This window comes from Quercus lobata, chromosome 4, assembly GCF_001633185.2.
Source record: "Quercus lobata isolate SW786 chromosome 4, ValleyOak3.0 Primary Assembly, whole genome shotgun sequence".
NCBI classification, from domain to species: Eukaryota; Viridiplantae; Streptophyta; class Magnoliopsida; order Fagales; family Fagaceae; genus Quercus; species Quercus lobata.
The window spans coordinates 63,542,805-63,557,708 of record NC_044907.1 but is presented as its reverse complement, the minus strand read 5'-3'; the positions used below and the strand labels follow the sequence as shown (position 1 = coordinate 63,557,708).

At 35.8% G+C, this 14,904-nt stretch overlaps 1 protein-coding gene and 1 pseudogene across 1 annotated transcript; both read right to left on the bottom strand.

Annotated features, from left to right (window-relative positions):
- Nucleotides 1-5,380: 5,380 nt before the first annotated feature.
- Nucleotides 5,381-9,542, bottom strand: LOC115985573 (annotated as a pseudogene).
- Nucleotides 9,543-10,938: 1,396 nt separating this feature from the next.
- LOC115987059 (probable LRR receptor-like serine/threonine-protein kinase At1g34110) lies at nucleotides 10,939-12,509 on the bottom strand. The gene has a single exon (XM_031110505.1). It carries the CDS (start codon nucleotides 12,385-12,387, stop codon nucleotides 11,161-11,163), a length of 1,227 nt encoding a protein of 408 aa, XP_030966365.1. The 5' UTR covers nucleotides 12,388-12,509; the 3' UTR covers nucleotides 10,939-11,160.
- Nucleotides 12,510-14,904: the final 2,395 nt, after the last annotated feature.

The following is a 14,904-nucleotide window of genomic DNA, read 5'->3' as shown; positions in this document are numbered from 1 at the left end:
TAAGCTAGAAAAAGAATGGAAAGGTGGGGGAGATGGATCTTAAATTAGACATGAGTAAGGCTTATGATAGGGTCAAATGGGATTGTCTAGAAAAAATAATGATCAAGATGGGCTTTCATACACAGTGGGTTGACATAATGATGAAGTGTGTTTGCTTTGTCGCTTATTCAGTCAAAATTAATGGCCAACCCCAAAGTGTCATTACTCCTACTAAGGGATTACACCAAGGGGATCCCCTCTCCCCTTATCTTTCTTTCTTCTTCTTCTTTCTTCTTTTTTTATTTTTATTTATTTTTTATGCAAAAGGTCTTTTAGCCCCTATAAGAAAATCAATGGAACTTGGAACTATAAAGAGAATTGATGCATGTGCCAGAGGACCATCAATTTCACACCTGTTCTTTACTGATGACAGTCTAATTTTTAATAAAGCTATAGGTGAAGAATGTTCTAACTTGATTGGTATCTTGGAAAAATATGAGAAAGCTTTAGGCCAGCAGTTGAACTGATAAAAGACTTCTCTCTTCTTCAGTCGTAACACACCACAAAATTTGCAAGATGAGATCAAGCACATATTTGGGGCAGATCATTAAGCAACATGAGAATTACTTTAGGCTTCCATCATTGGTATGAAAAAAATAAGTGTAATATACTCCATCAATTAATTGAGAGGTTGAATAGTAAACTTTTAGGGTGAAAAGAGAAGTTGTTATCCAATGCAGGAAAAGAGATCTTGATCAAGACTGTAGCACAATCGATGCCAACGTATACTATGAGTGTCTTTTAAACTCCCAAATGCTCTTTGTGATGAGACGACTAGTATGGTATGTAAATTTTGTTGGGGGCAAACAAATGAGAAAAAAAAAATGGCCTGGTTGAGCTGGGACAAGATGTGTCTACCAAAGGAAGAGGGTTGTTTGGGTTTTCGTGATTTTAGAGCCTTCAACCTTGCTCTTTTGGCAAAATAGGGTTGGAGATTGCAAACTAACACTACCTCACTAGTCCATAAAGTCTTCAAGGCATGGTATTTTCCCGATGGAGATTTCCTTTCGGTTGAATTGGGCGACCATCCTTCTTTCGCTTGGCGTAGTATTTTGGCAGCCTAGAAAATTGTTTAGAAAGGGCATCGATGGTAGGTGGGGAATGGACAATCACTACATATTTGGAGGGATAAATGGCTTACTAAACCATCTACTTTCAAACTCACATCTAGCATTGCCAATGTCCCACATGATGCAAAGGTTTCCTTGCTCATTGACCCACACATAGAGGCTTGGAAAGCTGATATGGTTCAATAATTTTTCTTACCAACAGATGCCTTTGCAATTCTAAGCATTCTCCTTAGCTTTTGACTTCCTTGTGATCGAATGGTTTAGGCATTTACCCCAAAAGAGGACTTCATAGTGAGTAGTGCTTACAAATTAGCCTTGGAAATGGTGCATGATGGGAATTCTGTGGAAGCATCAAACAACCAAACATATAAATTGTTCTAGAAAACCATATGGAGGCTCAATGCTTCAAACAAAGTCAAGTCCTTTGCATGGTGTGCGAGTAAAAATACCATACCAACAAAAGCCAACTTATGTCACTAGAAAGTAATTGATAATCCTACTTGTAAGGCATGCAATTTGGGGGCATGTACAATGGGATTGTGAAAAAGTGTAGGAGATTTGGAACCTTTCTGGTATTCCCTTTAAAGTACGCGGGACCAATTTTCTAGAATTTGTGGATTTTTTATGGCACTTGGAGTTCAAGCAAAGAATGGGGGATGACTTGCTAGAGCTTGTCCTTATGGTGGCTTGGTGTTTATGGTTCAACCGTAATGAAGTCAAACTTGGTAAGGCAAGACTACTAGGTTTAGCTATTCTACAAAAGGCACGATACATGCTAGATGAGTTCCAGATTGCAAATCTGAAGCTGTCCCAGACTAGTCCTAAGGAAGAGGTAAGTTAGGAGCCCCTAGGTGACCTGTGGTACAAAATTAATAGTGATGTTGCATTATTGTTAGCAACTATTTTTTTAGTTGGCATGTTTTGGAAACATTTTAACAAACTAGCATCTCGAGTGTTAAAGGGTCGAGATCAATGATGAAAATCGAGTCCTTCAAACTCAGTTCAAATCCAATGTGGAAGAAAAAAGTCACATGGAAATCGAGTCTATAAGAATTGAGTTCCACAGTGAGGAGAAGAAGAACAAAGAAGGAAACCCAACAGAACAAAGAAGATAAACCCAGTAGAAGAAAACTAGTAGAAGAAAGAAGAAGAAACCCCAACAGAGCAAGAAAAAGAAACCCAGAACATCACAAACCCACATGATATCTTTTTCAAAACCCAAAAAAAAAAAAAAAAAAAAAAAGAAATAAAAGAAATAAAAGAAAAGAAAAGAAAAGCATCCCCAAAGAAAAAAAAAACCCAACCTTAACGATGAAGTTATGGACAAATTTGGCCTGGGATTGTCTAGCCATTAACCAAACTGATTGAAAATCAAACAACAATGGCCTCAAACAAATGGATCCCAAAATGAAGAAGAAGCCTAGTAGAAGAAGAACAAAATGAAGAAGAAGAAGAAGAAGAAGAAAACCCCATGAAAATGAAGAACCCAGAACGAAGAAACCCAAGTGAATGATATTTCTTCACAAAGGAACTCAAGTCTTAGAGACTTGAGTTCCATGTGGATTTTTTCTTCCACCTCAAATTGGAACTCAAGTCTTAATTTTCCAAAGTAGCTTTCTTTTTACCCCATTTAGGTGCCTCCTATCAAGGAAAAGATAAGAGAGAGTCACTTGAGATGGTTTAGTCATGTACAAAAGAGAACAATTAATGCGCCAATGAGGAAGACTGATTTAATTCATATCAAGTGAACAAAAAGAGATAGAGGTAAACTTAAAATAACACTAGTAAAAGTAGTAATAAAGGACATATCAATATGGAGGTGACAGAGTATGATTTTGGAGGAGATAGAATGGTGGAGAAGAATATACGCGGTTGACCCCAATTGGTTTGTTGAGGATCCATAGTCAACTCCTATAGCTTTGGGACTAAAGCTTTGTTATTGTTTGGTTGATTGATCCAATGGTGTAGGGAGCCATGCAGCACAACTTACCCAACCAAGCAATGGGCATTTAGAACCATGGGATAATCTCGATGGATCTTGTGATCATCGATTTTTAGGATATTTATTATTTTGGTTTTGATATTTTTAGGTTAATTGATTAAATTTACAAAGACTCCAAAACGAAGAGATTTATGGCCTGTTTGGATGTTAAAAAATAGACGAGGAGTAGATTAGAGTGAAGGAGAGTAGTTTAATTACCTTGTTTGGGAGTTTTTTAAAGAAGGAGGGGAAGGGGTTTGGAGGGGTTTCAACTACCTCTAACCCCTCATTTTTAATTCCCCCAAATTGGAGAGATTTGGAGGGAGAGTAGAGCACATAAATTATTAAAAATGTAAATTACCTAATTTACCCTTGTTATATTAACAAAATTACAAAATGAATTTGTTTGTTTCCCTAGAAAATTTAAGGTGAATGAAGCAATTTCTCTTCACACTGTTTTTGTTTAAGCTTCACCGTTTTAGATTTGAGCTTTGTGTAAAAAGTGTTTGGATTTTGAGATTTAGGTTGGATTTGGCAGGAGAACATGGCGTCGTCGTCGTCGACTTCGGTGAGAGCTGGAGGATGCTCCGATCAACCTTCGCAGCTGCAGCAAGTACCCGACATGTATCGGAAGTCTCTTTCCACGTTCAAGGTCTCATGGTTACCGTTCATGGCGATGACTTCACTCGCCGTTGAAGTCTCTTGAGAAAATAGAGTATTTAATCTCACACCGCCACGATCAAGTTCATCGCCAACCTAAACCACAGTCATTGACCCGCCGGTCCAGTTGTCGATGAAGCACGACAGCGACTCTTCCCCTCTGATTCAGGTGAACTATTCTGATGACGATGAGGATCTCGCTTTGCTTGCTTTTCGTTCTCCAGGATTTCGCCTTTTTTTTTTTTTTTTGGTTGTGTGCTTTTTGGGGGATTTGGTTTGTGTTTCTATGAAATTTTTTTTTTTCCCTCTACTTGTGCCTGTGTTTGGTTGCTCAGAAAATGTGGAAAAGAAATGGGAATTTGGATTTTGGTTAGAGTTTTAAAAAACCTACTAAATTTGGCAATGTTTAGTATTTATTAAAATTGATATGAACGCTTTGTTTTCAAATATTCAGATAACAGTTCAATTTTGACTGATTTTTACTCTTTTTTTTTTTTAGTTTTTAGGTATATAAATTGTTTTTTTTGGGAAACATTTTTTATTTATTTATTCTTCTCAAAAAACAAATCACTAACATATTTTATGATTTGAAAAAATGATAATCAAGTTCAAAACTTTACAAAATTGATAAATTAATCATAAACTAATGTTACAAGTCTATTTTCAAATAGGGATAAATTTGTCTATTTTAATCATTTCCTCTCCTCTCTATTCTATTTTTTAAAACATCCAAATAAGGGAAAGGGCTAATTACTCCCTTCCCCCTTGCTAATTTTAAAAACATTCAAACAAGATGGAGGGGAATTATTCCCCTCTACTCTCCTCCCCACTACTCTCTTCTCCTCTACTCTCCTCCCTCTCTAAACTTCCAAACAGGCCATTAAGCAAATCAGAATAAATCTTCTTAAGTCATCCACTAATTTATAATCATAACTCAGCTTAATTAACCCATAATCTCAACTAACAGAGGTCAGCTACATGTATCCTTTTAAACCACTATTAGGGAATCCCTCGCCCTAACTCTTATACCAATAGGATCTATTAAGATTTATATTCATAAGATACGAAAAAAAAAATTACACAAACTGACAACCGACGATAACCTCCCTCCTCTATCTTGTCTTGGGACTAGCCATGCAAAAGAATATGATAATAAAGTACTTCCTAGTGGATTCTATAAGTTCTTGTTCTTAGATTCAACCTTTTTTCTCACCACCATTCACACATAGCTATGTGACTTAATGCTACACCAACATGATGGTGCAGACTTCTTAGCAATCAAATAAAAAACTAATATATCAGACATATGTACTACCCCTGCTTAGCACAAAGTGAAAATGTAGTACTCAAGAAATGCAAGAGTGGATCAGCATCACAAGAATATTATTTTTCTCCCAAACTACTGAAAATGTCAAAGGAACTCTTGAGTTCACAAAAATTTCTTTTATAGACATCTTTTCCGCAGCTTTCTTTTCATTTTGTTCTCAGCAAGAACTCACTCAACATTAGATGATGTTAGACATAAGCTCCAATTGACACAAAAATAGACATGGAACCTAGAAGGCAGATGTAAAGTACTGAAACAGTACTTAATATTAATGGCATAGTTTTAATTCTCGCAGGGAAAAATTTAAATACCAGGGTATTGGCGAAACAGAGCTCCATTGTGATTCACAATGTAAGGTGCTACTGCTACTGTCTTCAAATTAAAAATCAAATGTTTACATAAAACTTGGATTAAAAAACAATTAATTAATATAGAAGGTTGACAAAAGAAGAGGTACTTTTGAGTACTCTCTGATTCGAATATAGAACACTGGAATGAATTGAGAAAGAATCGGTAATGCAAATCTTTCGTTGGAAATACCAGAAGGCCCAAGTCAGCACTGCCAAGTTAACAGCTTTCATTTAACAATGAAACTTGAATTCAGTAATAACAGAATTAAGTGACCATTAAAGCTCAAGAAGGCACAAATCATACCGCAATGTGTTAAGTTCCAGATTAAATAGAAGCGTAGGAGTTGATTGAGCAAATTTTTCCTGCACATCAAAATAGAGGGGAAAGGAACAGAAACCGCAGCTCCAAATGCTTTTGCAAAATGAATAATGTCTAAATGGTTATGATCACCATGTAAATTTCTAAAGCATTACTCCTAAACTTTGGTGACAATATGATGCTGTCAGACTACATTCAAAGTGCAGATAGTAATTCAGTGTACTAAATCTATATGTTATGGTGAAAAATACCCAATCATTGTGTCACTCCCACCAGATTAGCACTGTGAAAGTCAGCATGCAATCCATTACCCTATGTTTGGAATGGAAGATGGGGAAAGAGAAGAGAAGAAGGGAAGGTGACTGGAGTATACTAAACTTTAGTTTATTCTTGTAAATTCTGATTAAAAATAATCTTGAAATAGGTCGGCAGATTTAAGTTACAGAAGTAAACCTGTTCAAACATATGTTTACACCTCAATTGACATGAAAACATGTATCTGTGTAATTATGTTTTTTTCGAAGTTCTTCACATTTTACAGTGTCATTGTCAATGTCCAATAATGTATAGCGTTTAACTGATTAAAGACATATACAGAAGTTACTAGTTACTAATCTTTTTTTTTTTTGTTTGTTAAATTACTGATTACTAATCTAACTCTTTAAAAGAATATGACAAATGACACTAGATATAAAGTTTATAAAAAAAAAATATTTAGAACCTGTCATGTACACAAAATCAACAGAGTATGAATCAAGTTGTGATAGTATAGTTAATACAAGGATCAAGTAAAAGACCAAAATGAATAGAGATGTTATGGACAGGTGGATAGAGGTACGCTTATGATTTTTTTTTTTTTTTTTTTTTTCCTTTTCCCTTGATGCTAGAATCCAGTTATGTGTATCCATAAAGTGATATTGAAATCAAGTTTGCATGCCAAAGATTCAAAAGTCGGTAAGAGAATTACCATGAGTAAAGATGCCATATCACATACTTCTCAATGGTTGCAAGTTCTCGTGTGCTACAATTAATAAATATATACAGTGATGGAGGCTCATTGAACTGCCAACGACCTGCATTTGTAAGAGATGCCAGAGAGTGCAAAGTTAACCTATTCATCCACGTGATGTACAAACAATGCAATTAACATGGCCTTATAAAAATATTACATATGATGCATAGGACCTTAAAACAACAAATTGCATCTTATTAAATAAACAAGACTAATGCTAAAGGTAAACAGCAAAGAGTTTTGAAGATTATAGCTAATCGTATCTTTTCAATTCAGAACTAAAATTTCCTTTTTCTTGAATACCCCGTTGCTTTGCAGATATTGATTAATATATATTCCAAAAGAGACAAACACATGTAAGCATATAGTTCCAAGTTTTCTTTTATGGTATAGCATTAATGGTAGGAAAGGGTTCAGAAGCAGTCCATTAGTAAAAACCTTTCAAAATAATTGGGCCCATGTGAATTCTTTACATCATTTGATTGTACAGAACCAACCTTCATTGTCATCTTCAAAATCAAAATCAAGTGTGTTCCTTATAGATCTGAAGAATGTGCTGACAGGACCACTAGGGATGTCATCTAGGGAACCTATGGTTATACCATCAATCTGAAGCAAGAAAGAATAAATATATTACAATTAAATAAATTTTCAGGGAATTTAAAATATAGGTAAAACTTATAATAAATTGTACAGTCTAACCAAATTAAGAAAAACAAGCACTTCCTAAATGAATATTTTAACTTATAACTAAATTGGTAATATGTATTAAATTTTTACTTTTCTTGGTTATATGTTTGTTACTTTCTTATGTTAAAAATTTAAATATATGTATCACTATTTGTGAATCAAATTTCTTCTTTTATTATAATTTTTTGGTACACTTTCTTGATCACCAAACCCATATCCCGACCCCAGGCTAAGGCAAAACTAGCGAGCACATTCGTGGTGGACTCAACACTAATTTTTAACTATAGAAAAAAAAGTCCTAAAGAACAATTGATCCTGCCAAAATACAGCAGCACAGCAAAAGAACTGGTAACTTCATTATAAGTTGTTTCTTTACCGAGTCAAGAGCTGCTTTGAAATGCTGCAAAAAAACATTTTTCTGGCTTATCAGGAAACACCTAAAATCAGAAACAAAATGTTAACATTTTTTTAACCAATTCATAGATATACATGCAATATGAAATGAAGTCCCTTTCTTACAATGCAAGCTCTAGTTTCCTTTCGTTCTTGAAGCTTCCTCACGACAGCCAAGGCTAGTTGAATGTTGGCATCAATGATCTCATCTGAAGATCCCTTTTACATAATTAGGTATTTGAGAAAATCATGTATTACGTATTCAGATTAATTTGTTTATTCACAAGACATATTGTGTCTAATAATAAGATTTTTGTTAGGGTCTAAGACTTTAGGATCTAAATGTATTAGAACTTCAATATGTAATGTTGGCAATCCATGATCAAAACATTTAGTTTAGATTTAAGCTGCTCAAAGTGTGGTTATGTGTAAAGTTGAAATCAAGTAATTGCAAGAAATTACTATTCAATTTCTACAAGGCTTGACGATCGAAAATTAGACTCGATCGATCGAAACTCTTTCAGATTGTTTTTTCTGCAGAATTTTCCAACTCAGCCCAAGCCCATATGACGTGTAGGGTTTTATGTATTGCTTCAAGTATTAAAGGAAAAATCTTAGCCACGTTTTAGATGTTGTTGATATGTTGTGTGTATGAATCTCTTGTGAGATCTAAATGTGTTTACCTTCATACACACTTAGGGTTATCAAGATCAAGATTGTTGTTAAGAGCTTGGTGATCTCTTCGGTTGCTATTTCAAGAGCTTAAAGAAAACACAAGTAGGAGTACTTGTGGTTGCTGTGGATCAAGGAAAGAAGTAGTCTGTAGACTCGAAACTATCACGTGGTTATGATAATAAGTTTTCTACTCGTGATAGTAAGTTTTCTACTCGAGGTAGCAATAGGATGTTAGTGGTTTGAGTCTTATTATAAAACTTCAATTCTTTCATAATGAATCTGTTTTACCTTGAGGATAGCTAGGTTAAATCCTCTTTAGATTTTTTACCAGTTTGGTTTTTCTAGATTATCATATCATTGTCTTATTTACTTTTCCACACTATTCACATAATATGATTTGAATGTGTTTAACCTAGATCTTATTAATGAACTTGTTAATAAACTTGGCTTAATATTAGGTTAAACAACTTGTTTTAAGGGTTCTATAAACGTACAAGTAGTATCAGAGTGGGTTAGCTCTAGTATTTAGATCCTTAGATCTAAGAGTTGATCCATGACCCCTGTTGTCATGGATTCTCGGAAGTTCTTATTGCTAAAAGTCCAACTTGTCTACTTTTGGTTTGTGTCTCTTATTGCATTTGTTAAGTCTTTCCCTGAGTATCTTGGTATAATTACATGTGATGATAATTATGTGTGCTATATTGCTTTAACTACCTTAAAGGCACATGATTCTTGTCTTTGGTATTTGGATAGTAGTTGTTCCAGGCATATGACAGGAAATAAAGCTTTATTCAAGACACCCTTTGAAGGAAATATTAGGATAGTCACGTTTGGAGATGGAAGCAAATCTATGATCAGAGGCATTGAAACTGTGGATATTCCAGGGTTGCTAGTTTTTGAAGATGTCTGGTATGTTGATGGGCTGAAGGCTAACATACTCAGCATCAGTCAGATTTGTGACAATGGACTGAATGTCCTCTTCACCAAGTATGAATGTGAAATACTTGATGGAGGAGGTGACTGCATGTGTGTTGGTGTTAGGACAGCTGACAACTGTTATGGTATAACACTAAGTATAAGCAACAAGTGTTTTAGTGTAAAGATCAATCAAGTAGACTTATGGCATCAATGCTTGGGACATGGAAGTCACAAGCAATTAGAGAAGATTTCTAAGTGTGATACAGTTATTGGTTTGCCCAAGTTTGAAAAGATAGAAAAGTACATATGTGGACCATGTCAGATGGGTAAACAAGTGAAGTCCAAACATTCGTCTGTAATTGAAGTTCAAACTTGAAGACCTCTAGAGTTGTTGCACATTGATCTCATGGGTCCTGCCAGAGTTTAGAGTTTAGGTGGAAAGATGTATATTCTAGTTGTTGTGGATGATTTCACTAGATATACTTGAGTTGTGTTTTTGAGAGATAAAGCTAAGACTCCTGAAAAGATGATACACTTATGCAAGAAATTGCAAGTTAAGAAAGGTACTATGATAGCCAAAATTAGAAGTGATCATAGAAAAGAATTTGAAAACACAAAACCAGCTACCTTTTACAATGATCAATGCACACATTAAGAGTTCTCTTCAACCAAGACACCACAACAGAATAGAATAGTGGAACGGAAGAATAGGGTCATTCAAGAGATGGCTCGTGTCATGCTACACAACAAAAAGATGCCCAAGTCCTTTTGGAGAGAAGCAGTTAACACTGCTTACCATACACTCAACCAGGTGTATTTCGGACTAATTGTCCACAACTCACAATCTTCTAGGTAGAAGTGCAATAAAATCTCCCTCATCCCGCGCCACCCTCCCATGCAAGCCGGAGGTACATATGGCAGCAATGCAGTTCTTAATTGGTCCCCTTCTTTGAATTGGTTCACTTAGCCTATGCACCGGCATGGGTTTTAGTCAGTCGGTGTTCAAAAAGTAGAAAGTTGATAGCAGGAACCCATACATTTTTATTTTATAGTGTATAATGTACAACACTACAACTACAACCTCATCATCGCTTATGACATAAGTCCAAAACCCTACTGGAGAGGACCATATGTAATAGTCACCATATAATTATAAACCTTGCCTTTATTTATTTTTTATGAACCGTACCCTTGCTTTTAGTTTTGCATGAGGTCCACTTTTATATGGAAGCAGTGAGAATAGAAATTGGAATGTCCAAAATTATTACTGTTCCTCCACACCATCAATAGTCACGGTCATTTAACGTGCAAACTGTGACAAAACACTCATGTGTGTGGTGGACCACCCATTACTTGTTACTCGCGTGACAAAAATCAAATTATTCATTCATACATACACACATTTGGCACCATCTCTCTCATTCACACACCTCACGACATCATCATTTAATAATGCACAAAATAATACTATATCCTTCACACTCCCAAGTCCCAACCCAAAGAGTAAAAAATACTTCTTTTATTACTGAACAAATAATGTATATCTATTATCTATCCCTTCCTTCCACTCTCTTACAATTCATGTGAATACATTAGTAACACTAACTAACACATATAGATATGTATATATAATTAATTATCGGGGTAGGGCTTTCGTCATGTTACAAGAACACTGGACGCAAAGCCAGAGCCCATAATTAACATAAAAACAAACACAATCAGTTAATCAAACTTTGTAGCACTGCCTCGCTGGCCTTGAGATCTGTGATCCGGCACTGGCTGGACACGCTGTGACCCCAACAGGTGGTGGGACCATGCAGTTATACAGCAAGCACAACGACGTCGTATCCGGCAACTTCATTCTATCCTCCAAATTAATCCCTGTGAGATAGTTGTGTTGCAAGTACAAGGTCTTGGTGGTACCAAGGCACAAGCTCTTAGTATACTCCTTAGGCACTGTACCAATCAGACGGTTGTTATTCAAGAACACGCTCTCCACCCCAACCAGAACCGTCGATATCTCCCCTGATAAGAAGTTATGACTCAAGTCCACGATCGAACCATCACCGTAGGATGATGATTTGGTGGGGTCCGCTTTTTGTGGGAGCCCACCAGATAAATTGTTCCGTTGTAATAGTAATGAAGAGAGTGTGGGATTGAAGAGTGAGGTCGGGATGGGCCCACTGAATTTGTTCATACTTAAGTCGAGGTACACTAACTCGGAGAGTGAATCCAAGGCGTCGAGTGGGCCCCACATCGTATTCTCCGAAACCGACAAGTAACGTAGGGATAACGGTAGTAACGGAAGTTTCCCGTTGAGTCTGTTCCTTTTCAAATCTAAATGTAACAGCTGGGTCGACACGGTGGGTAACTCGCCGGATAGAGAGTTTGAGGCTAGAATGAGGACTTTGAGTCGGGCTAACTCAGTGAGACCCGGTGGGATTGACCCAGTGAGTTGGTTGTAACTCAGGTCGAGGGTGTGGAGGTTTGTTAAGGAAGAGAGAGAGGTGGGTATGGGACCGGTTAAGCGGTTGTTAGTTAAGGAGATGACTCGGAGGTTGATGAGTTTGCCGAGTTGGGATGGGATTGGACCGGTGACTAGGCCTGGGAAGAGGACGAGTTGGGTTAATTCGGTGAGTTGAGAGAGGGCAAAAGAGAGTGACCCAGCAAGACCCGGTGAGTCGGAGAGGCCAGTGCCGAGTGAGAGAATAGTGACTCGGAGAGAAGAGGAAATGAGAGAGCAAGTGAGGCCAGAAAATGAAGAGCAGGGATTGGGTGCGGTGAAGTCCCAGGAGGAGAAGAATGTGGAACGAGGGATGTCTGTGAGTGAAGCTTTGATGGTTTTTAGTGCATTGAGATCTGAGATACTGAGCTTTGAGTTTTGTTGTTGAAGTGATAGAGGTAGGAAGAGAAGGATGAAGAAAATGAGAGAGGTGTAATGTGGTTGGTCCATGAGGAAATGAGAAGAGTGTTTTTTAGACAATGATGGGAGACTGTGGAGTTTGTCTTTTGACAGACTTAGGTAGTTTACCTAGGTATATTATAGTATTGTAGTAGTGGCATAGGAGTGTGAGATTCGATGATATTTAAGAGGAGAGAGATGCTTGGGTTGAGATGTAAATGAGAAATTCTTGTGCACTTTTCAAGTATAGAGAATTGTGCTTTTTCTCCTCATATTTATATCGGGGTTAACTCATTAAATTTATGGTCAATTTTATCATGAATATTAGAGGAGGAAAAACTATTCTTTATACTCCGAAAGTATCTAAATTTTTTTTGTAAATATAGTGTGCATTTGGGAAGCGCGTTTTGCACTTTCCAGACACATGTTTGCGTTTCAATTACATTTTTTTTGGGAGTAGAAATGTTTGACTTTTTCGTGAATAGTGCACAGATATACACTGTTTACAGACCCACGAATTTCACTTTTAAATTATTTTTTTATTAAAAAAGGATTCCACGTAGTATTCACACATTTAAAAATTATTTTGCTACAGTGTTTTTCAGTTTTCAATTTTCAACTGTATCCAAACAGACCCATAATCTACATAGTGTTATGGGTACAACAATTTCATGGCAAATTTTATTGTTAATAAAATTGCACCTTTTTATTTATTTACCATTAACAGTGTCATCTAGTTTTTGTTTTAGAAATTTTCTGGAAATATTGTGGGTATGGCTTTATTCAATATAATTATGTATTTCTGTTCCAAAGTTTTGGTTAAAAATGTACAAAGTTTTGGTGGCCACCGAGAAGGGAACATGTCAGGACTGCTGAGCAAGTCAAGAGTATCGAGATTCGAGAAGGACTGATGATAATATGCAAGCTAGGCATGCAACTTCGAGTACATACGAAGCAAAGTTTTACGAATGACTTTCCATTCTAGTGGACAAAAAAGTTGGCCAAACTGATAACGTAGCTCAAACTCTGCTCTGATTCCAATCTTATATGGTCCTCATCACTGACCGGTCCATGCTTGAAGTAATTATAACGGCAGTATGTATGGGACTTGTGTATCTAATCTAGCTAAGCCTTACAAGTTATGTGCAGTGCTTATATTTTTCCGTATATGACTCTTTTTTTTTTTTTTTTTTTTTGGAGAAACATATATGACTTGTTATGATCCATAATTCATATTCTAGGAAAAAAACAAAAAACATATTTGGCTTTATGTCGGCATTTCAAAATTTTAAATGTTAACTCTCATTAATTAATTTGTCGTGATCTCAAAATTTTCACGTCGTTTACACATTCTATCAAGAAATCTAATAAGCAATTAATGAATGCAATGTTGACAAGAAGTGCATTGAAGAAAATGGTAGAGCTACAAAAAAATAATTCTTTAGGGCTCGTTTGGTAGAGAAGTTGGAGTAATTTTGTTTGTAGTTTTTTGAAATACATGTAGGTGAAAAAGTGCGTAAAAATATGTGTAATATTGTTTAAAAACTGAAAAATAGTTGTTTAACGACTCTATCAAATGGGGCCTTAGTTTCTTTAAAGATTGACGAGTCATTTTATGCATATTTAAGGGAGTTGTCCAGGGATGTTTGGTAAAGAAGTTTGAGTAATGTTGTTTAAATGTTTTTGATATACGTGTAAGTGAAAAAATGTGTAGAAACTTCAGTTTATTTTTATACTTATTTTTGGCAAGAAATTTAAATTATAAACATCGATTGCTATTTGTTTCTTATAGACTAGTGTCAGTCTCAGCACACTAATTTAAGCAAGTGGAAATGACAATGTTCTAAATTCAGTACAGCCCACATTCTAAGATTATTTTGGATTTGAAATTAAGGCACATGGGATGTGGGTGGTACCCATCAATTTGCAATGCAAAATACAAGAAGATGGACAAATATATATTTTATGTGTGCCATAATAAAGAAGGCATTGTACAGTGTTTTTTTTTTTTTGGGGGGGGGGGGGGTGGGGAAGGGGGGGTGGTAATCATTTTTATTTTCTAGTACATATAAGCCAAGGGATTGCAATTGGATCTACACGTAACATAGGTGGAAAGTTCGTGACGTTGCTACTAAAAGATTCTGCTCTCTTTGCTTATTTTAATTGGCCCACCAAGTGAATATTAAAATAAATAGAAGTATATGTAGGTTCACAACATATTTCAAAATGGTGCAACAAATGGTGTTTCACGCATTATAAAATAACAAGTAAAAGTGATGTTATTTTAATTCCGATAATTTATATCACATAATAATAAATTTACCACTAAAGTAAATAGGTAGAGGAAAGCAACTTGAATTTGGAAGAATGAAATTTAAATGAGCTATAGTTATGCATTCAGTCCTATCAAAGATGTTAATGAACATAAACTGAGAGTTTTCTATTACAGAATTCGAACTAAGAACCTCTCACTCCCAAACCCTTAAAAGTGAGCCCATAACAATTAGTTCAACTACCCTAATGCGAGGATCAGGGTTATTCAAATCATAATATATAAAATTATTAATT

Excerpts from the sequence above, each read along its gene's own strand:
- LOC115987059 (XM_031110505.1), bottom strand. The coding sequence starts at position 12,387 with ATGGACCAACCACATTACACCTCTCTCATTTTCTTCATCCTTCTCTTC.